At 41.4% G+C, this 22424-nt stretch overlaps 1 protein-coding gene across 1 annotated transcript in view; it reads left to right on the top strand.

The window, feature by feature from the left end:
* The window catches only part of ABCD2 (ATP binding cassette subfamily D member 2), a 68479-nt gene that overhangs the window by 12380 nt on the left and 33675 nt on the right, over positions 1-22424 (top strand). Inside the window, exons 4-6 of the mRNA XM_030533604.1 lie at positions 294-462; positions 4745-4839; positions 6667-6812. Of these exons, the coding sequence (XP_030389464.1) occupies positions 294-462; positions 4745-4839; positions 6667-6812 (410 nt within the window). The remainder of the gene's footprint in view (positions 1-293; positions 463-4744; positions 4840-6666; positions 6813-22424) is intronic.

The raw sequence follows: 22424 nt of genomic DNA, 5'->3' as shown, positions 1-22424 counted from the left end.
AGGTCTAAAAATTGTGTGTGGTGTATTTTGCACAATAAATTGCTATTATAGGAACTGCTTTAGGAAATTCAGCTGACAGATGGGAGCTAGCAGCCCCCTTATTTTCTGGTGATGACATCTGGTGATGATATTAATTGGTGAGGAAAAATTTCCTTTCATTCTTACTCCAGAATGAAATCTAAGTAGTACTGAGTCAAAATGATTGGGAACGCTATCCATAAATTATTGGACAAAGTATTAAATTTCCAGTTTCCAGATTATGTAATTTAAACAGATCATTTGTTGTTTCCCAGGTCACCGAGTTAGCAGGCTATACAGCTAGAGTGTACAACATGTTTTCAGTCTTCGATGAAGTGAAGAGGGGCATTTACAAAAGAACTGCTGTTTTTCAAGAGATTGAAACCAACAGCAAGAATGAAGATAAAGCAGAACTACACATTGATGGACCCTTGGAAATCAAGGGTGGGTAATTCATATTTTGATACTTTTCTCTATAAACTCTTCAGCCTACTATGCAGTTTTACTGGTCTAAACAAAGTTTTTCTTTACACAACCCTTGCTGCTATTTCAAAGTTGCCACAGATCAACTCTCCTCCCATTACATATTCCTAACCCACTTCTTTGCAGTTTTCTATACCTCCCAGCAGACAACCCTGAGATTCCTTCCCTATGTACTCTCACAAGGGTTGGCTGGAAATTTTCCATCAAAACCTCCACAGAAAATTGGTTTTTTTGACATTTGTTCGTCCAGAAAGAATCTGCTTTCCTTTACATTTTTTCAGTTTTAATTAGAAAACTGAAACTTGAAATTTTTCATCTGAAAAGAGATAATTTTTGATGTTTTTAGTAGGATTTGGTCGAAAAAACTTCAGGCACTGAAAACCAAACTCTGTTCCTTTTTCCTATTTTCAGCAAAAAGTCACAATTTGCCACTGAAAATGTTTCTGATCAGCTCCAACCCTCCTGCCTGCCTTTCCCCATTCTCCTCCTACTCTCTACGTTCTGTCATTTCCCCTCTGTCTCCTCCTCCTGAGGTCTGTGTATGTGCTCTCTGTGACTGAATTCTCACTGTGCCCCATTACTCACCTTCTGTCTCTACCCCCCTGAGCCCCATCCAGTTTCTTTCCCAATCCCCTTATTGGCCTTTTGCCATTTATTTACTTCTCCTGATTACCCACATTGGACTCCTTCCATTTCCTGCTTCCCAGCTGCTGCTGACAACCAAATCCCTTCCCCACCCCCACAGGAAAAAATGTAGCTGTTCAGAGGTGAAGGAGTTAAACTGCTATGTGTGAAATATTTTCTTCCTTCTCTTACAACATTATTGCCCTTCAGCACAGATTTCTCAACAGGGTCATAATAAACACCCTGAGGCGGCACAAACATTAACTGTAAGCATTAACTGATTTCTTGACCTTGTAGGACATGACAATGTGTGATTACCAATAAAATAATCAACATTTTGTAATAGCTACAATTTGTAATGTAGTAGAGAAAAGGGGGTTTTAGTCCAAATAGTGGTAAATTAATGTACTTGGCCCACAGGCAATTGTTATTTAGCATGACTACCTAGTTATTTTAAAGACTGAATGCAGTTCAGATATGAGAACTCTGCTGATGTTTCCATGTGGTATAGCATACCATTCTGCAGCCCATACCAAGACTTTATTTCCACTACAGTTGCAGAGTCAAAATATTTTCTGAGGCTCTCCCATCAGAAGTTCCACTGTAATAACATTTTTCTTGCTTTCTTTCAGCCTTGATAATTTCAGAAATCCCTGCATAGGAATTTATAACAGTGGAGGGATGTGTGGGTATCTGTGCACGTGTGTGTACACTCATGTGTGCATACATGTAAGTGTACATATTGTTAAAAGAAAAATCCATATTTTAAACTGTCTTTTAAGGCAAGTTTATTACATTGCCCCACACCACTTATTTCCTCTTAAATCATCAGTATCAACTTGTGCCAGCAAATAATGTTATATTATCCTCTGTATTTACTACAACCCATAACTTTACTGATGTAGGCCAAGAAAGAATGACAACCTTTTAAACAGACAAGGTGGGTGAAGTAATATCTTTTATTGGACCAACTTGTGCTGGTCAGAGAGACAAGCTTTCGAGACACACAGAGCTGCTTTTCAGCTTGTCTCTCTCATCAACAGAAGTTGGTCCAATAAAAGATATTACGTCATCTACCTTGTCTCTAATATACTGGGACCGACATGGCTACAACTACACTGCATACAACCTTTTAAATACTTTAGTCAAATAACAATAATATATTACTTTACTATAGTTGTTCCTTATCTTATCATTCAGAATTATAAAAAAGGATCATCACTTAATTTTTGTAGCTGTGCTTTCAATTTATATGCCTCATTACATTAAAAAACAAAACAAACAATCTCCTGCCCCCTTACATTAAGAGAGCCTTAAGGTCGCAAAGTCAAGCACTCAAATATTAGGAAATCCCAGAATTAATGGTGCCTATGCAATTCTCACCATGATATCTGCATATTTTACAAATGTTAATGAATTGATCTTCACAACATCTGTCTGAAGGTATTATTATCCCTGTATTCTAGCTGGGGAACTGAGGCATGGAGAAATTAAGGACAAATATGTCATAGGTTCCCAACTTGAGAAGCCTAGGGGTTTCAGATTATGTAGTATTTCTGTAACGCCTTATGTATCCAAAGTGCAGCTTTGACTTCTGTTGCAGTCATGAGCACTCCTGAAAATCTGGTCTGAGCAGGGCCGCCCAGAGGATTCAGGGGGCCTGGGGCAAAGCAATTTCGGGGGCCCCTTCCATAAAAAAAAGTTGCAATACTATAGAATACTATATTCTCATAGGGGCCCCTGCAGGGCCTGGGGCAAATTGCTCCACTTGTCCCCCCTCTGGGTGGCCCCTGGGTCTGAGCTGTCTGACGTCAGGCACCTAGAAAATAAGGAACACACAGTTAGTGACCAATGGTGATTGTTTTGGTTCAAGTGGCTTGTCCAGCATCACGTGGCAGAGGCAATGAAGTAGAATTTTTAATTTTAGTTCTCTAACCATATGACTATATATTCTCTTCAGTTGGTCTCCTGCCTCCTTCACTACACATTTTCCAACTTTTCCGACAAATAAGGCAGGCAACAGATGGAATATTCAGAGAATGTAGCTGCCAAACTCTTAACACGCCTTCATGTTCAAACTTTTTTCAGAGGCTTATAGCTTGGCCAGATTTGGATAAATTTTCATGGAGATGGCATAAGGCTCATCCCTGACATTAGGGTGACCTGTCTGCCAAATTTCAAGTCTCTGCTCCAGAGCATGGAAGCAACAGAGCTTCTCAACTAAGTGGTTGTAAGAACTATTTTAAGATGGGAAGAACAATCCTAATCTCATTCATAGAAATCACCAAAATATTTTCGCTGAAACATTGCAAAATTCAGCCTGAGGAAAATGTCCAACATGGAAAATTTTGCCCAAATAGTTACAGATTGGTAAAGTTATAAGCAACTGAAAACAGGGTCTTATAATGGAAAGTGTAAGGCAACCTTAATTATAGGCAGTGCTACCAGATCCACCTGTAACAATCCTGTATTTAATTGTTTCTTTATTTGGAGTAGTTTAAGACTTAACAAAATATGTAGGGCTGTCAATTAATCACAGTTAACTCATGCAATTAACTCAAAAAAATTAATCGTGATTAATCACAGTTTTAATTGCACTGTAAACAATAGAATACCAATTGAAATTTATTAAATATTTTTGGTTGTTTTTCTACATTTTCAAATGTATTGATTTCAATTACAACACAGAATATAAAGTGTACGGTGCTCACTTTATATTATTATTTTTAGTACACATATTTTAAAAACAAAACAATGTAAAACTTTAGCGCCTACAAGTCCATTCAGTCCTACTTCTTGTTCAGCCAGTCACTAAGAGAAACAAGTTTGTTTACATTTACAGGAGATAATGCTGACCACTTTTTATTTACAATGTCACCTGAAAGTGAGAACAGGCATTCATATGGCACTTTTGTAGCTGGCGTTGCAAGATATTTACATGCCAGATATTCTAAACATTTGCATGCCCCTTCATGCATTTGCCACCATTCCAGAGGACATGCTTCCATGCTGATGATGCTCGTTAAAAAAAATGTGTTAATTAAATTTGTGACTGAACTCCTTAGGGCAGAATTATATGCCCCCTGCTCTGTTTTACCCACATTCTGCCATATATTTCATGGTATAGCAGTCTTGGATGATGACCCAGCACATGTTGTTCATTTTAAGAACATTTTCACTGCAGATTTGACAAAATGCAAAAAAGGTACCAATGTGAGATTTCTAAAAACAGCTACAGCACTCGACGCAAAGTTTAAGAATCAGAAGTGTCTTCCAAAATCTGAGTGGGATGAGGTGTGGAACATGCTTTCAGAAATATTAAAAGAGCAGCACCTTGATGTGGAAACTACAGAACCCGAACCACCAAAAAAGAAAATCAACCTTCTGCTGGTGGCCTCTGACTCAGATGATGAAAATGAACATGTGTCATTCCGCACTGCTTTGGATCGTTATCAAGAAGAACCCATCATCAGCATCGACACATGTCCTCTGGAATGGTGATCGAAGCATGAAGGGTACATACAAACTCCAGAAATTCGTGGCTCTCAGCCCTGTTCTTGGACTAATAGATCTCACTGCCCCCCCGAACGTTTCACTAACTTTTTTCTTTAATTTGTAGGAAAAGTTATTGATGTTGATCATGGAATTGTTTGTGAAAATGTTCCTATTATTACCCCAAATGGAGATGTGGTGGTTTCCAGACTAAACTTCAAAGTAAGATGATATGCAAGAATCTTCTGATTGTTGCCATCACATTAACACAAAACAACACAGAGTTCATGTACCCTATGTTAAATACTTGGAGAAGAGGGGAAGTCAAGAAAGGTAGGCATAGTGGCTCACTAGAGGCAGATATGTACAGTGTTTCCTGCTCAAAGAAAATGGAGAGAGAGGAGAAGGAATGGTTAGACTTGTGTCATTGTCAGATTAAAAACTACAGCTGCATTTTCAAAATTGCTTAAGGGAGTTCTGCATCCAACTCCCACTGAATTTCTATGGGACTGAGGTGCTTAACACCTTTAGGATGCTTTAAAAATCTTCCAAGTCCACAGCATTAGAGCAAACAGTGAGTCTGTGGAACTTCACTTGACCACTCCAAGGATCAATAGTAACTAACAGCTGACAGTATAATCTGCAGGCCCAATCCTACAATCTTTGCTCAGTAAAAACTCACATTGTTTTCAATGATTTTTTGCAAATAGCAATTGATTCCTATTGGCATCACATTGTTAATGCATTTCATTTATTGAATGATTTCAAAATATGTCACAATATTGAATGTTGGTGTAGTAATTATATAGAAATAGGTGAAAGCATTGGAAAGTTGCATGAGGACTTCCACTACCTCATTTATGCATCTAATTGCTCATGCTACCTCTGTATTTGTATTCTGGATGTGTGCGAGAGACAGAGAGAGAGACCACCTTTAAGGAAATAGTCAGCACTTGGCAGAATAGGGCCTTTAATTTGGCAAAACTCCCAGCTACTTTAAATGTATTTTGTTTAGCACTATAAAATGATGGACTGATATTCAGGCAGAGATACCTGTATGTTTGTGCACTTTACCTAGTATATTTATAGAGAGAATTCACAAACAGTGCTATTGGGTGGGAGGGTGGGTGGAAGTATGGGGTGTATAGGGTGAATAAACAAAGGTGTGTGTATGTGTGTGTTTGTGTGTATATATATATAAGAAATGCATAAAAGTGACACTATATAAGCAGAAATGGAATGTTGAGGTTAATTTTTCAAGTCATTGGGCCTTGCTCACACAGCTTCAATTCATTCACTTAAGTTCATGCCATACATGCCCCTATTCACTGCTTTGCAAGTTCACCCTTTGTGACTAATTCACCCATACAAAAACTACCTTACACTGTTTAATGAGATTGTGATGGAGTTTAGTGATAGTTACAGGAATGTTAACGTTTGTAAGGTAGTGAGTGTCCTTAACTCCTTACAGTCTCCTCAAATTGAAGTCAGTGCATGCAAGTACTTGAGGGGAATATTTGGCTCTAAATATGATTTGTAGATGCAGAACAAGGAATACTGAAATCAAGATTCATCATAGTGACATGTGGTGGGTGGGCATGTTTTTCCCAGCTCTCTGTGACTAAGGTTTAATTTTGCTACATGTTAAAATGGACTGCAGTCAGATTTTATCCAAGACACAAAGTGCCCAAATGTTAAAAAGGATTTCAGTGCTAAAGACTCATGCCCCTCCACAAAATAGCCTTTTGTAAGTAATACCATGCCCATCTGGATTTTTTCCTACATTAGAAAAAAACCATCTAAATTGTATCTTTGAAGCTAGTAAATATGATTTCTTCTGGTTCCTTTTCTTTTGCTTTTTGAATCCACAGATTCTATGCAAATGCAGTTTTTCAAGCAGAGACTGAATAAAAGTTGTAGCCAGTTTTCACAATTTGTACTTAAACTAAATGCTTAGGTGGTTTCATTGTGGGGTGTCATTATATGCTTCATGGTAAAAGTGATATATTTTGCAAGGTGGTTGTTTTATCATTTTCACGACTATTCTAGGTACAGGAAGGAATGCATCTTTTAATCACTGGCCCCAATGGTTGTGGAAAGAGTTCTCTTTTCAGAATTTTAAGTGGTCTGTGGCCAGTCTACGATGGTGTTCTCTACAAACCGCCTCCCCAGCACATGTTCTATATCCCACAAAGGTACGTGCTTTGCCTACACTGGAAATACTTTTTTCTCAGTTTTGTGAGATTTGGTCCACTTTCTAAACCTCTGGCATCTAAAGTTAGGTTAGAAGATGGTAACTCCCACCTCTTATTACTGGAAAGTGCAGAAGAATTGCCGCCCATTCAGTTGTACGGGGAGAGCTCCCATGGCCAGTCATCAATGTATGATGGGGATGAGCTCACATACAGCGAGGGGGCTGGATGACTGAAGAACACTGGTGGACAGTTTAGGCTTTGGAACATAGTTTCCTTTTCCGTCAAGCAAAACTTGAAATAGGCCAAATAGAGCTTGTTTCTAAAATAAATGTGAAATAACGTCTGACAAGTGGGGAACATTGTTTTTCCCCAAACTTGAATTACAATTTAAAACCCCTAAATTTTGCAATACTAAACCAAAACCAAATCCAGCATTACTTTTACATTATCGCTTTTAAATCTGTGTTCCTTTTGCCAAGGAAAGTATGATGTTTTGAATGTTTCCTTTTTAATCTGTAAGGTCTCCCAGAACACAATCCAATCCAATATATTCCAATATTTCTCTTTAGAGTTCTAACTTGGATGTTTTTGCAAAAGCTAAATCAAGCACTGAAAATCTTTGCTTGCCTTTTGTAGTTCACCCTCTTCACTTGGGTAAAAGTAAATGTTCACAATATGTTTCTGCTTAGAAAATACCAGTGATAAAGCAGGATGGACGCTATTAAATGATGGATAGATTTTTTTTCTGCAGACAAACAAAGCCTTCAAAACAACATAAAAAGCCTGTGTGGAAATAACGCAAAGGAGTATATTGTAACTAGATAGTGTCATTAAAACTCAGTGCTGAGAAGAAGGCAGTGAGGAGTTGAACTATCCCAAGAGGAACTTCTCAGAACTTCTGGGGAGCTGTTACATCACTGTAGAAATCAATGGTACACTCTCACCTGGAAAGAAAGGTTTAAATGATGAGCAGTATAAAGGAGGTAAACCAGGAACATCTTGTTCTTGTTGTTATGAGAAAGGGTAACAGAAGACATTCAGTGAAACTGAAAGGCAGCAAATTTAAAATTGATAAAAGAATACTTTTTACATGACAACATTAGCCTGTGGGACTCCCTGCCACAAGATATTATTAAGGACCAAGAGTTTAGCAGGATTAAAAAAAAAAGTGGATAATGAGCACTCACAGGTACAATAGCAAGGATTTAAAAACAAAATGAAATTTGGAAGGGATACAAACTGTCATGCTTCAGGGCATGTTACTCAATCTGTTACTGAGGTGGCTAGGAAAATTTTTCCTTACGAGGAGTTTATTTTATAATTGCTCACTTCAGGGGTTTCTTGCATCTTTACCCAGAGCATCTGGTTCTGTCTATTGTGGGAACCACAATATTAGACTAGGTAAGCCATTGCTCTGAATAAGCATGGCAAGTCTTATGTTCTATTTAAGATTTTAAAAGCCAACTCAAGAATCAGCTTATTTAACAGAAATAGCAAAGGATAATTATCCTCCAGCGTGAATGCAGTTCTGTCAGGAGCCAGGCAGAGCTGCAATAAGAAAATAGGCCATTTTGGAAAAGAAGAAACCATTGTCCAAGGCTGCTAGCAGTCTTCCTGGTTGGTAACAAAGGTCCTGTGATTACCATCCTCCAGCTCCCCTTGAACCAGAGATCTGAAGTGATGACGGAAGTGGCATTTGGAACTGTAGGGGACTTTTTAAGGCAAGGAGAAAACAGGTTTCAAAGAAAAAGCCACCCTCCCCATTTCCTTCCTGTCTCCACCTGAAATGTTTAGAAGGGTCAGGAAGGGTTACATCTTAAACTTCCCTCTGACTGTGCTAGAGATTTAGACACTAGTGAGGCTGAAACTCCACTTGTAGGAGCCACTTCTGAGTTCAACGTCTCTTTTTCTGTCTTTGGAGAAGGCTTCCCCCAAACTGCTCTGCAAGTGATCCTTAGCTGTGACCTTATGGATCACCTCTAAAGGGGAGAGAGTAATTCACTCTCCTTAGCCACTAAATTCTTGTCCTCCTTGCTGAGATAGCAAACAGAGGTACCAGTTGTGGTTATTGTTTTGTGATGTGCATAGATGTCCTCTTGGAAGTAAGTTAAAACCATCAGTTCATTTCAGACTAGCCATCAGATACTATCACTTTCTTGCATAGCACTTGATTGTAACTGTGACACGGAGGTGAAAGGTGAACATTTGTATCTTCCTTGCTTTTAAAGAGGTCTTTTTTTTAGTGTTAATGCCTTTGCCTCTGCACTGTTAACAACATCTCTCACTACTTCAAAAGTAATATAATTCTTTGCTAGGAGCTTTTTATGTTTATACATAAACATAAAAAAGCTTTTGCTAAAATTAGAAAGGGGCTTATATATCTCATCATCATCATCTTACTACTAGTTCTTCTCGCCCTTCCTTATTTATAATCTGCAAGCAGCATATCAAAAATCTCTACTTTTGAGATATGCTTGCCTAAACATTTTATGATGGTTAAGTCTAAGCACAAAATGTAATGTAATATAGAAAGATACTGCATAGTCTAATGTGCTTCACTAGGTATGTTGGCATTAGGCATAAAGCACAGTGTTTTAATATGCTGGCTTCTCTACAATTATCTTTTTTTATATAGTTACAAATAAATGAACTGATGAAGGAGCTTGGTCACAAAACATAACAAAGCTCCATAACAAACTGAATTCAGTTAAAGCAAGGGCAATAGAGTCCATGACCGTTGCAAAATAAGACTGTTCCTTCAGCGTACGAGTAGTTGTAGAACAAATGGGGATCTTTGGGCACTGTTGCCCATTCTCCCATCTTCAGAAATCATGAAAACCAGGACCACGTTGACTGTAGTAGTAATTATAGAAGAGTGGGTTGTTTATGAAAAATAGTCTACTCCTTGCATAAACACTACAGAATAGATTCTCAAGCGTAACACACAAGTAGCTCAAATTATAGTCTATATACAATAATAAGGTCAAGCACAAAATTAGGATATGCCCAATTAAGGCTGCCCTTAGTATCCTTATGGGAGTGTGCTGGGGTGTGTCTTGCCCCAGAAGGGGGAAATTTTCGCATCAACAAGACTGTTGTCTTTCCTGCTTACCAGGTCCATTTCAGAGCTCTCAGTTAACTAAGTTCCATCTTAGTTCAGGTGACCCGATTTATGGTCTTCTACTTCAGAATGGGATGAAAGTGAGAGATGGAGTTTAGGACCGTTCTAAAATCTGAATAGAGAGCTTCTCTGTTTTACTGGGTTGAAGGATTTAAAGACCTCTTTTTGAGGAAAGGGAAAGTCCAGCTCTCTGGGATATTAATTCCTTAAAACTGAGAAGCTTGGCCCTCAGCCAGCAAGTAGCTTGTATTTGTAAAAAGGACTGTGGGGTTGAAACTCTTGAAGATTGGTGGGTGAAAATTCCCCTTCTCCTCTCACTCAAGTTATTTTACCACATTTATGATCAAATCTTTTCAAGATCTCAAAGCAGCATCCATATGAACCTGACAGGATTTACTTTACTCTTCTGGGAGCCCTGGAATGAACATGGCCAGTTGAATGGTGTTACTTTCTAGGTGGGATGCTAGGCAAGTATTCAGGGGACTCTGACTATAGCTAAAGGTGGAATAATTTAATAGTTTTTGCTGGGGTTATTTTAAGGCTGTTGAACCTTCCTTTTTTGTAGTATGTACTTGTATTCCTATATGAATTGTATATAGTGTTTTAAATATTTAGCTTGTTCCTGACTAAAAGAGACAGAGAATAACTCCAGCAGATTGTAAGTTGTGCTAGAACCCTGCAATTGAAGCAAATCATTACTTGTCTTGGGAAATCTAGCCAGTTTACTTATTAGCCTGTTACAATTTGCTGCATGGTCAGGGTGACCTATTTGTTTGTTTGTTTGTATAAATAATTGAAAAATTGCAGACTTGATAACACTTTGTCCACCTGCTTGATTTCCTGAAGAGGAGCTGTTGGAGAGGGGACTGGAGGTCAGGTTTTCCATAAAAATCCTTTGAGTCAGGAACATGACTATATATCAATCTGAGACGATTTAAGGAGGCTGTAGGCCACCAGAGAGGGTCTGCATGATCATGGTTTGCTTATTTAGATCACCATTTTCATTTGCTGACAGAAGAAAAATTTGTTGCATAGCAGAGTGCCCTCAAGCAGCTCTGTGTTGGTGGTGCAGTGAGTTTGGCAGATGAAACATGAGGTGGCTTATTAGATTAGAGCCTTCCCATAAAATACAATATGTTAAAGTGCAAAAGTATACTTGGAATTTCTTTTATATCTCCATTTCAATATGGGCTTGTAATAGTCCTTGGTGGGTTAGGTTGCCTAGTGGTTAGCACACTTAGTGCTCCCTCTCAGTGGGCAGGTCTTGCAGTCCTAGTCCTCTTTTACGCAGAGATGCAGTGGGTTGGGCAGTGGTAGGGGAGCCTGGGTCTGTCCACTCCACCAGATTCCAATCCAGGGCCCTAGGAGTATCAACAGAGTCTGTCCCCTGAAAGTGCTCTCCAAGTTACCCTCCCTGGGTTACTTCCTACCATCTGCTGTTCTCCCCCAGCTTCCAGTCCAATATAAGGTGAAGAGAAAAAGTAGAAGCCACCAAACCATCAGCCTCAACCAGGATCAGCATACAATCCTTCAGGGATGCTTCTCTGATACCTTTGGCAGGAGCCTTCAGGGCAGATCTGTCCCCTCCCCAACCTCCTATTTCTGGGCTGGGTTGCTCCCTTTTCAACCCCTTTTCCAGTTGGGACAGGCTCTGAGGGCTGGAGGGTTGGGGGCTACCTGGGCCCAGTACTGTCCTTGAACACCTTCCAGCCCAATGTGGGGTTTGCATATCCCATCACAGGGTCCTATTGAATACTCAGTAAATAGGCACAATTCCCATTGAAACCAATGGGAGCCACACTTGCTTACTTAGAGCTGAATGTGGTTCTCGTCAGCTTTTTTTTTGCACAGACCAATATAGTTAGTGCTCTCACAGGTGAGATCATCAGCTGTGCATCAAAGACTGTTGAGTAAGAAATGAAAAAGGAATCTCTGCTGAAATTAGGCAGGCAAAAGATGAACCACCACAAAAAGTCCATAGTAAAGGGGCTGAATGGAATGAGTACCATTTCATTGCTGATTTTGTATGTAATGTCCAGTTCCAAAAGTGCATGGACAGTCAGCTGGCTTGGTTGAATTCAAAGCTGAACACATAAGTACACATTATAAAAAAGTTGATTATCTCCTTTTATATTACCAACTTTCTGCTGCTGTTGAAACACTTCTCAGTAGCTTTACTTAGAGATTTCTAGATTCTAAAACAGGGCATCACCTGAGACTCCCTGTTTTCTGTCTCCTAGATTGCTTAATATTAATTAGGCCTGTTGTCAATATCTCTCTTTTCCAGCAGCAAAGAATCCTGTGGCACCTTATAGACTAACAGACGTTTTGGAGCATGAGCTTTCGTGGGTGAATACCCACTTCCTCAGATGCATGTAATGGAAATATCCAGGGGCAGGTATATATATGTGTGCTAGCAAGCAGGCTAGAGATAACGAGGTCAGTTCAATCAGGGAGGATGAGGCCCTGTTCTAGCAGTTGAGGTGTGAAAACCAAGAGAGGAGAAACTGGTTCTGTAATTGGCAAGCCATTCACAGTCTTTGTTCAATCCTGAGCTGATGGTGTCAAATTTGCAGATGAACTGAAGCTCAGCAGTTTCTCTTTGAAGTCTGGTCCTGAAGTTTTTTTGCTGCAGGATGGCCACCTTAAGGTCTGCTATAGTGTGGCCAGGGAGGTTGAAGTGCTCTCCTACAGGTTTTTATATATTGCCATTCCTAATGTCTGATTTGTGTCCATTTATCCTTTTCCGTAGAGACTGTCCAGTTTGGCCGATGTACATAGCAGAGGGGCATTGCTGGCATATGATGGCATATATTACATTGGTGGATGTGCAGGTGAATGAACCAGTGATGGTGTGGCTGATCTGGTTAGGTCCTGTGATGGAGTCGCTGGTGTAGATATGTGGGCAGAGTTGGCATCGAGGTTTGTTGCATGGATTGGTTCCTGAGCAAGAGTTATTATGGTGTGGTGTGCAGTTACTGGTGAGAATATGTTTCAGGTTGGCAGGTTGTCTGTGGGCAAGGATTGGCCTGCCACCCAAGGCCTGTGAAAGTGTGGGATCATTGTCCAGGATGGGTTGTAGATCCTTGATGATGCGTTGGAGGGGTTTTAGCTGGGGGCTGTATGTGATGGCCAGTGGAGTCCTGTTGGTTTCTCTCTTGGGTTTGTCTTGCAGTAGGAGGCTTCTGGGTACACGTCTGGCTCTGTTGATCTGTTTCCTTATTTCCTCATGCGGGTATTGTAGTTTTGAGAATGCTTGGTGGAGATTTTGTAGGTGTTGGTCTCTGTCTGAGGGGTTAGAGCAGATGCGGTTGTACCTCAGTGCTTGGCTGTAGACAATGGATCGTGTGATGTGCCCGGGATGGAAGCTGGAGGCATGAAGGTAGGCATAGCGGTCGGTGGGTTTTCGATATAGGGTGGTGTTAATGTGACCATCACTTATTTGCACCGCGGTGTCAAGAAAGTGGACCTCCCGTGTAGATTGGTCCAGTCTGAGGTTGATGGTGGGGTGGAAGCTGTTGAAATCATGGTGGAATTTTTCCAGAGTCTCCTTCCCATGGGTCCAGATGATGAAGATGTCATCAATGTAGCGTAGATAGAGAAGGGGTGTGAGTGAACGAGTGCTGAGGAAGCGTTGTTCCAGGTCGGCCATGAAGATATTGGCATATTGTGGGGCCATGCGGGTGCCCATAGCAGTGCCACTGATCTGGAGATATATATTGTCATCAAATTTGAAATAGTTGTGTGTAAGTATAAAGGCACAGAGCTCAGCAGCCAGTTGTGCTGTGGCATCATCTGGGATAGTGTTCCTGACAGTTTGTATTCCATCTGTGTGTGGGATGTTTGTGTAGAGAGCCTCTACATCCATGGTGGCTAGGATGGTGTTTTCTGGGAGGTCACCAATGCATTGTAGTTTCCTCAGGAAATCAGTGGTGTCGTGGAGATAGCTGGGAGTGCTGGTGGCATAGGGTCTGAGTAGAGAGTCCATATATCCAGATAGTCCTTCAGTGAGAGTGCCAATGCCCGAGATGATGGGGCGTCCAGGATTTCCGGGTTTGTGGATCTTGGGTAGTAGATAGAATAACCCTGGTCGGGGCTCTAGGGGTATGTTGATTTCTTCTGGTGTTAGTGTAGGGAGTGTCCTGAGTAGATGCTGTAGTTTCTTAGTGTATTCCTCAGTGGGATCTGAGGGAAGTGGCCTGTAGAATTTGGTATTGGAGTGTTGTCTGGCTGCCTCCTTTTGATAGTCAGACCTGTTCATGATGACAACGGCACCTCCTTTATCAGCCTCTTTGATGATAATGTCAGCGTGGTTTCTGAGGCTGTGGATGGCATTGCGTTCTGCACGACTTAGGTTGTGAGGCAAGCGATGTTGTTGTTCCACGATTTCTGCCTGTGCACGCCGGCGGAAGCATTCAATGTATAGGTCCAGGCTGTCATTTCGACCCTCAGGAGGAGTCCATGTGGAGTTCTTTTTCTTGTGCTGTTGGTGGGAGGGCACCCGTGTATCACTGCACTGTTCAGTGTTGTCCTGGAAGTGTTCTTTGAGTCGGAGACGGCGAAAGTAGGCTTCCAGATCGCCACAGAACTGTATCATGTTGGTGGGTGTGGCAGGGCAGAAAGAGAGTCCCCGAGCTAGGACAGACTTTTCTTCTGGGCTGAGTGTGTAGTTGGATAGATTGACGATATTGCTGGGTGGGTTAGGGGTACCACTGTTGTGGCTCCAGGTTCTCTGTCTACCAGATCACTATGAGATTTCCATTACACCTCTACCCCACTATAATGCAGTCATGGGGAGCTAAAAATCCCTAACACGTTCTAGCTGAAACCCCATTATGTTGGGGTAGGGGCGGTAGGGCTCCAGCTGTGATTTAAAGAGCTCCAGGTTCCAGCCGCTGTGGGGAGCCCGGGCCCTTTAAATTTCCGGCTAGCCCCGCTGTCGCAGCCCTGGCGTAGCAGCAGTGGGGCTCCAGCGGTGATTTAAAGGGCCCTGCGCTCCCCGCAGCAGCTGGAGCCCCAGGCCCTTTAAATCGCCGGTGGAGCCCCACTGCCACAGCCCTGGGGTAGCGGCGATGGGGCTCCAGCAGGATTTAAAGGGCCTGGGGCTCCCCACAGCAGCCAAATCGCCGGACCCTTTAAAGCGCCACCTGAGCCCCGCTGCCGCAGCCCCGGGGTAGCGCTGGCAGGGCTCCAGCGATGATTTAAAGGGCCTGGGGCTCCCTGCAGCAGCCGAAGCGCAGACCCTTTAAAGCGCCACTGGAGACCCACTGCTACCGCGCTATACGCGAACCCGTGTTATATCGGGTCGCGTTATAGTGGGCAGTAAGGCAGGCTCCCTACCTGCCCTGGCTCCACACTGCTCCCGGAAGCGGCTGCCAGGTCCCTGTGGCCCCTAGGCGCTGGGGTGGCCAGGGACTGGGAGGCGCTGCATGCTGCCCCTGCCCTGAGTACCAGCTTCAACCGCAACCAATGGGAGTTGCAGGCATGGTGCCTGTGGGCGCGAAGGCAGCATGCACTGTGCAGAGCCACCTGGCTGTGCCTCCCCCTAGAGGCTGCAAGGACCTGGTGGCCACTTCCTCAGAGTTCACAGTAAGCACTGCCGGGACCCTGCAGATGGGGGGCATCAGGGAAGGGGCAAGGCATAGGCGGGGCCTCAGAGAAGGGTGGGGCAGGGGTGTTCGGTTTTGTGTGATTAGAAAGTTGGCAACCCTAGCCCCATGCAGAGGGCGAGTTTCCCCTACAAACTGTGACTTGCAGTCTGCCTGTAGTGAGATGGAGTGGCCTCCCTCCCCACTCAAAAGCAAGGGACCACTACCCAAACCATCTCTCCAAACCATGTTCTTAGTCAGTTAGGCTCAGATTTTCACATCCCATGCTTACCATTTCTCCTATCCAGCATAGTTTCCAGTGTAAATCAGGCCTTTTTCATATGAGGAATATGGTTCTTCAGTACTATAAATATCCCCTCTTTCACTGTGCACAGTCTTCAGGTATTATACAGAAACTTTACATGACTACTTTCATATCTGTCAGCATCACAGTCCACTTCCATAATTCTCCCTTCCTCCAGTACCTCTCTAGCAAGATGGTGATAATCAGAAATTTGATCTGTGTTCTAATGTTAAGCCTTTTCCTTCAACACCAGGCTTGTAAATCTTTAAAATGGAAACAACCAAAGATTCACTGATAGTATTGCCCACATTACTTGTCTTTCATCTGCTCGGGTTTACATACCTATATTGTGCTGTTATCTTATATAGCTCAGGAGAGTACGGAACAGAATGGGCAAAATGTGCTAGAGCCCTCTTGAAACTTATGTTCTTTCCTCCACCTTTTCTGTTTCTGCTGTGTTATCTTGATTTCCATTACAAGCCTTTGTTCCCTGGTGTTTCTCCTTCTGTGTTCTAAAATTCTCCTTGGCTACTAAATAAAATTGCATCAGCTACCTTTTTTCTGTCCTACACTGTTCAGTAACCGAGATGTCTGAAGTGATTTTCCTCAAATAGCTACAAACTTCACCTCCTGGATGAGACTAAGCAAGGAAAATTTCTGTCTTAAAAGATAACTTTTTCAGAAAGTTAAAAGCATGGGATTATAATTCAACCCCCAGTGTTACCTTGCGTATACAGGTAGTCAGTAAGTGTAAATTATGGTTATTTTACAGACAGTTTTTAATTATACAAACAATCATCATAGTGAGGCTAGACTGTATTTTGATGGATATTGGATTATCTGCTTTTCTTTATGTGACAATGCATCAGAGTGTTACAAAATGTCATGATGAGGTAACAACTTTAAGAAGACAAAGTTGTAAAGTGGATAACTGTGGGTTGTCTACCTCTTCATTTTAGATAGGTCAAATCTTGTTTTGCTCCTTTTATTAGTGGACATGTAAATTCATTTTTTTATAGCATGTATTATCATGTTGACACAGACTGTCTTGTTTCAGGTCCATTTTTTATATACTGTAGTTCTTGCAAACAATTGTAAAGTGCATCTGACTCACTAGTGTTTAATATTCTAAAGTCACCTAATCTTGACATCTGGTAAATCTGTGACTCATTTTGGGGGCAGAGAAAGTTAACTGGTTTGTTGGCTGCGATTACTCCATGTAGAGTTCTCATCTGAATCCCAGCACCATGTTAACATCTTCTGTTGTCCCATCTGCTTGTGAATAGCGGTGTCCCACCACACCTGTTTTAGTTCCTAACTTTCCCCGTTATTTCAGGTCACTTTATACACAAAACTAACACTTTTGCACATAGTTTTCATCAGTGACATTGTTGTCAGACTGATTTTCATCATATTCATAGTATTTCCTATAAGAATATCTTTCCTTAAACTTCATCACTCATCATAGGAATGTGAAAACCAAAGCAGTGTAATTAGTAGCTGATATAAACTAGCATCCTTATTTGAGCAGCCATCATTAATGTATATTGAGAAAGGAATAGGTGGATTTCTAAAGCCTAGGAGGAAGTAGTCTGATTTGAAACTAATGGTGGGCTTGTTGTTAAATGTTATTGAAATAGCCTTTGGGCAACATAACGCCTTTTCAAACTAGGTTTAGTTTAGATAATTGACTATTTGTTTATTTGCATGATGCTTTGAAAAAAAATGTTTCTGAAGCAAATGCACTAAGGTCAGACAGGGCTTCTGCTGACCTGTAAAAAATGAGACATTTTGTTCATCAGGCCTGTTGCTATGTCCATTGACTAGGACACAGCCTTCGCAATATAATCTTAAATATGATTCTGAGGAGTTCTCAAATGACACAGTTCAGGCCAGGTAACGCTTCATCTGAATTAATGGACGACACGTTCAATGTTGAGATGCTTGGCTCTATCCCATCCTCATGAAAGGAAGGTCCATCTTATCCTATCTAGATCAGAAGAAGCCTTGTCTTTATCATATGTGTTAGTTGAGGGCTTTGCCTATCTGAGTCAGTGGAAGATCTGCCAAGTTCTATGAAGAATTCACTTAGAACTGTGAACTTCAAAGGATTTTAATTTGCACATGGTTTCTGAACACAGGGATGATCAGCAGGCAACTTGCAAAATGAGTAAGGTTTATCTGGGCTCATTTCCAGAAGTGAAAATTGGCTTTCTGGATTAGCTGTTATTTCCTCTCAAGCCGTCCAAAGTACCTTGACTACCACCCAGACACTGAGTCTACTAATTAGTGTAGGATTTACAAGCACTTTATTTTATGTAGACAAAAAGCTATGGAAATCCCAGATTATAAACCACACTCAGTTTGCTGCACAGGGGTTTATATTTTAAAGTTTTTGCATAAATCAAAGGTCCCCTTGTTGGGGAGATATGAATTGTAGTAAGATGAGATTCAGTCAAATCAGGGGAAATGTCTAGTTTTATGTTGATAATTTTCATGTGAGTAATGGATTTAGAGGATTGCTTATAGACATGCAGAATATGAGCTGATTGATCCTCACCTGCAATTAAGTTAACCCTGCTTCATACCTTGTAGACTCTTGGGAGCTGAAACAAATAATCATTCTGTATTGCATGATGAGAACAAATCTTCTAGGAGAGAATACCAAACCTTATTTTAGAGAGACAGAGTGGGCGAGGTAATGTCTTTTATTGGACCAACTTCTGTTGCTGAGAGGGATGAGCTGAAGCATTTTGCGTAACCCTGAAAGGCTTGTCTCTCTCCAACAGAAGTTGGTCCAATAAAAGGTATTACCTCACCCACCTTGTCTCTAATAAACTGGGACTGACATGGATATAATACTGTATAAACTTTTTTTCTTTCTGGTAATGTATATTACTGCTCGGGAGTAGATGGCTTAGGGGACTCCTAACTCTCTATTATATTATTTTATTTTGCAAATATCAATAGTGTATTGCTGTGTCCCCTGGATGCTCCAATTACAGAGAACTTTGCCTCTGGTTCTGATCCTGCCCAGGTTAGTAGTGGATAAAAGCTAGATCAGTTGGCAGGTCATCATCTCCATCCACTTCCTAGTTGACCCACTTGTCTTCATCATGGAAACCAGTTCCTTTCTTGGCACAAATTGGCATTTTTATCAGCAAGTTTGTCTTAGCAGAGAGGCCAAGAATTATGCTGGCATAACGATCTAATTACTGTCTTGCTTATAAAGGTAGTCTCTTCAGGACAGAGTTGAGGCATATTGGTTGGGAAGCTTGTATTATTACTGTCTATATCTGTTCTTTAGATAAATAGAGGGCTCCACTTTCCAGGCTTATCAATTTGGCGCCTTTAACAAGCCACATAATTACTTAAATTTGTGCATAAACCAAGTTCCCCATGCGCGCACGCACGCACGCACGCACACAGAGTGATGTCATGTCATAGGGCTTATTAAATACAATGCTGTACATGCAGCTAATGGGTAAAATTCACTCCTTTGCAAAAGGACATGACAAAGCATATGCATCCTTCCTATTTTGAGGCGTACGTGAGTCTTAAAAGGTTGCATTGACCATCTGCTGGCTCTCTGCACAGGGATGAGTTCACCAATATTCATCTAATCTGTTTGCATTATTTCAAGATACTTTCCCCAATGGTACAGAAGAGCTGAATTTAGGAGACAGCAATACCATAAGCTATCATAAAACCCAGCTATGGACGCAGAAGTGTTTCCATCAGTATCTCTCAAAATCAGCTGCCCTGTGTCTTGTGATGCACCTGGGGACTTTGCTCTTGCCAGCCCATCAGACCACTGTGCTCACTTCCTCAGCTTGCTCCTTTCTAAAGGATTGTGATCAACAAAGCGTGATGTTCAGCACCAGTGGCTTGATGGTGTTCTCAGACCCTCACTTGCATCTGTAAAACTCTGAAACCTCTTAATACTGAACCTGGCTTAAAATATGGAAAAACGAGGCCATGAACATTTTGATCTGAAAAATACGTAGCAGAAACATTTTAAAGTAACATTGTCGGACCAAACTTATAATTTCATACACTGTAAGAATGGAAGTACCTGGCCGATATTTATGGACCTGATTCAGAAAAGCAGATAACCATTTGCTTAAAATTAAACTGTGCATGGTGGTTTTTTCCCTGAGCGAACCCCTTTAAAACTTGCTATTGGTGGCAAGAGAAAGTGCATTAAGTTAAGTTGTGGATTTTATCTATCTATATTGGGGACAGTTTTGTATTCTAGACACATTAATTAGTGGTCAGTGTTTTGATGGCGTAGTTTCTATGGAGAAATCTAATTCCAGTGTTCAATTTGAGTTATTCCTTCCAACCTAACCCTTTTAGTTGGTTTCAAAATACTGTAAATTTTGAATTGATAGAAGAATACAATAGGGACTATTTAATATTTCAGAAATATGTTGTTTTAAATATCATATTTGAGTTATTCAGGAATAGAAAATAGCATATTCTGGTGTCTTGTGCATGTAGTGTGATAAGTAGCAATTTGACCCCGTAACACAATCTAGGAAACACTGGAAATTCCAAAGGACACAGTCAAGAATACTAAAATGAACAGGAAGAGCAGGGAACTCTGTGAGATTCCTTGGCACCAAACAATGTATTGTAATTTATGATTCTTTGATTTTCTGTAGATTTCACTTTTCAAGGTCTCTGTTGTATTAAAGGGTATTTGGCGGTAGAAATGTTTTCTTTAGAGGAAACTGTTGCTGGCTCACTTACACAGTTTTCATGACCAATGAACATAGTGGCTAAATATTAAAATAATTATTATAGTGGGGTTGGTAGTACTGCCCATTATTTAGGTTCCCCAACACTTCCCATGGTAAGAGCCTGATTTCATTTGCTTATAATTTTGCCATACTTTAAGACTGAAATTTAGACTGCAGGTTTCCATGCCATTAATAGACTTTCTGAAATGTGCATAAGAGTAATATGATTGGTATGTAAAAACAGAATGGAGATGTGCCTAAACTGATTACTTGTTATGATTATTTATTATTTGTATTATCATATCACCGAGGAGCCCTCGTCAAGGACCAGGACCCCATTTGCTCTGTGCTGTACAAATACAGATGATCTGGGACCTGTGTAAATCAGAGTGACTGTGTTGCATAGTGCCCAGCAGAGGCTCTTGAGTTGAAGCACCGCTGTTTAAAATGGGAGGGAATGGCTCAGATGACACTGATCCATGAAGGGTCCTTAACTTTGGAATTTTCTCTTCCGTACCCCTTATATTTGTTGATCTTCATGGTCTACAACTAGGTACATCTATTTTCCTGGACTGTTAGGGAGAGAGAAGAGGCATGGAAAGACTGCTTACTTAGGAGAAGTGGAATATTTTTTCATTTGTCTGCTTGATTAACGTGACTTGTCATTGAAAACTGGGGTAATTTCAGGCTGCATTTCCTGTCTTTATTTTGTATGGGTGTGGTGTCTTTTAGATTAAAGAACCTAGAGGTTGACCTGGGTACTTTTTATGGTATACATTTACATAAAGAGTATGAACAGGCCAAATGGAAAAATAGTTTTGGTGAATTGTTCACAAAAAGTTCTTTATGCTATTTCATGAATTTTAATGTCAGTGATCTTGATGATAGTGAATTGGTAGTTAAAGCATGTATCTAAAACTGTGGGTCGGGACCCCAAGTTGGGTCATGACCTTGTTTTAATGATGTTGCCAGGGCTGGTATAGACTTGCTAGAGCCCAGAGCCGAAGCTGAAAGCTGAGCCCCACTGCCCAGGGATGAAGCCGAAGTCTGAGGGTTTCAGCCCTGAGCAGTGGGGCTCAGGTTACACCCTCTGCCTGGAGCTGATGCCCTTGGCTTTATCTCTGGCCCTGTGGCAGGGTAGGGGTAAAACCCCCTTTAAAGCCGTGCCAAAATGCTGGCTGCAGCCTGCTCTCTGGCCAGGAGGCCAGGTGTAGAGATGCAGGTACTCAGCAGGGAGCCCAGCTGCAAGCTGTAAGGAGGGCTGGCTCAGAGGAACATACTGAGCGAAGTAGGGACAGCTGGGCTGGAGCAGGAGAGGGCTATAAAAGCTCTGGGCAAACCTCAGTGAGGAGGCTGGAGGACACAGGAGGGCAGTATCTCTGTCTCCTTACCAACAAGGAAGCCTCAAGGGCCAGGAGACCCTGGGGAGGTCTGTGGGGCACTAACTGTTGAGGGATCTGGGAACTGCATGAGCCCTGTATACAAAGACACTTGGGTGATCCAACAAAAGAAGGAGTGAACACTCTTTATTATACTAGCCGAAACACAGGGTGCAGGCACAAAACGGGAGAGCCTGCACAGGACCCTATGACAGGCCCCTCCACCTGGGGTGGCGGGACTTGGATGGGCTCAGGCTTCAGTTCCCCCTCCTGGTGTCATGTAATAATTGTTGTTGTCAGAACAGGTTCATGGTGCAATGAAGTTTGAGAACCCCTAACTGGTAGCAGCGAGTCAATAATACTTAATTAAGGCATGCATTTACAATCCTGCTTACTATTTCTTCTCAGGTTCTCTTCTACTAGAGATGTGCTTGCACTTTCTATAGAGAGAGTCACAGAATCATCATTATGATTT

Source organism: Gopherus evgoodei, chromosome 1 (assembly GCF_007399415.2).
Source record: "Gopherus evgoodei ecotype Sinaloan lineage chromosome 1, rGopEvg1_v1.p, whole genome shotgun sequence".
Classification (NCBI taxonomy): domain Eukaryota; kingdom Metazoa; phylum Chordata; order Testudines; family Testudinidae; genus Gopherus; species Gopherus evgoodei.
The sequence above is the reverse complement of the archived record's forward strand: the minus strand, read 5'-3'. Positions and strand labels throughout refer to the sequence as shown.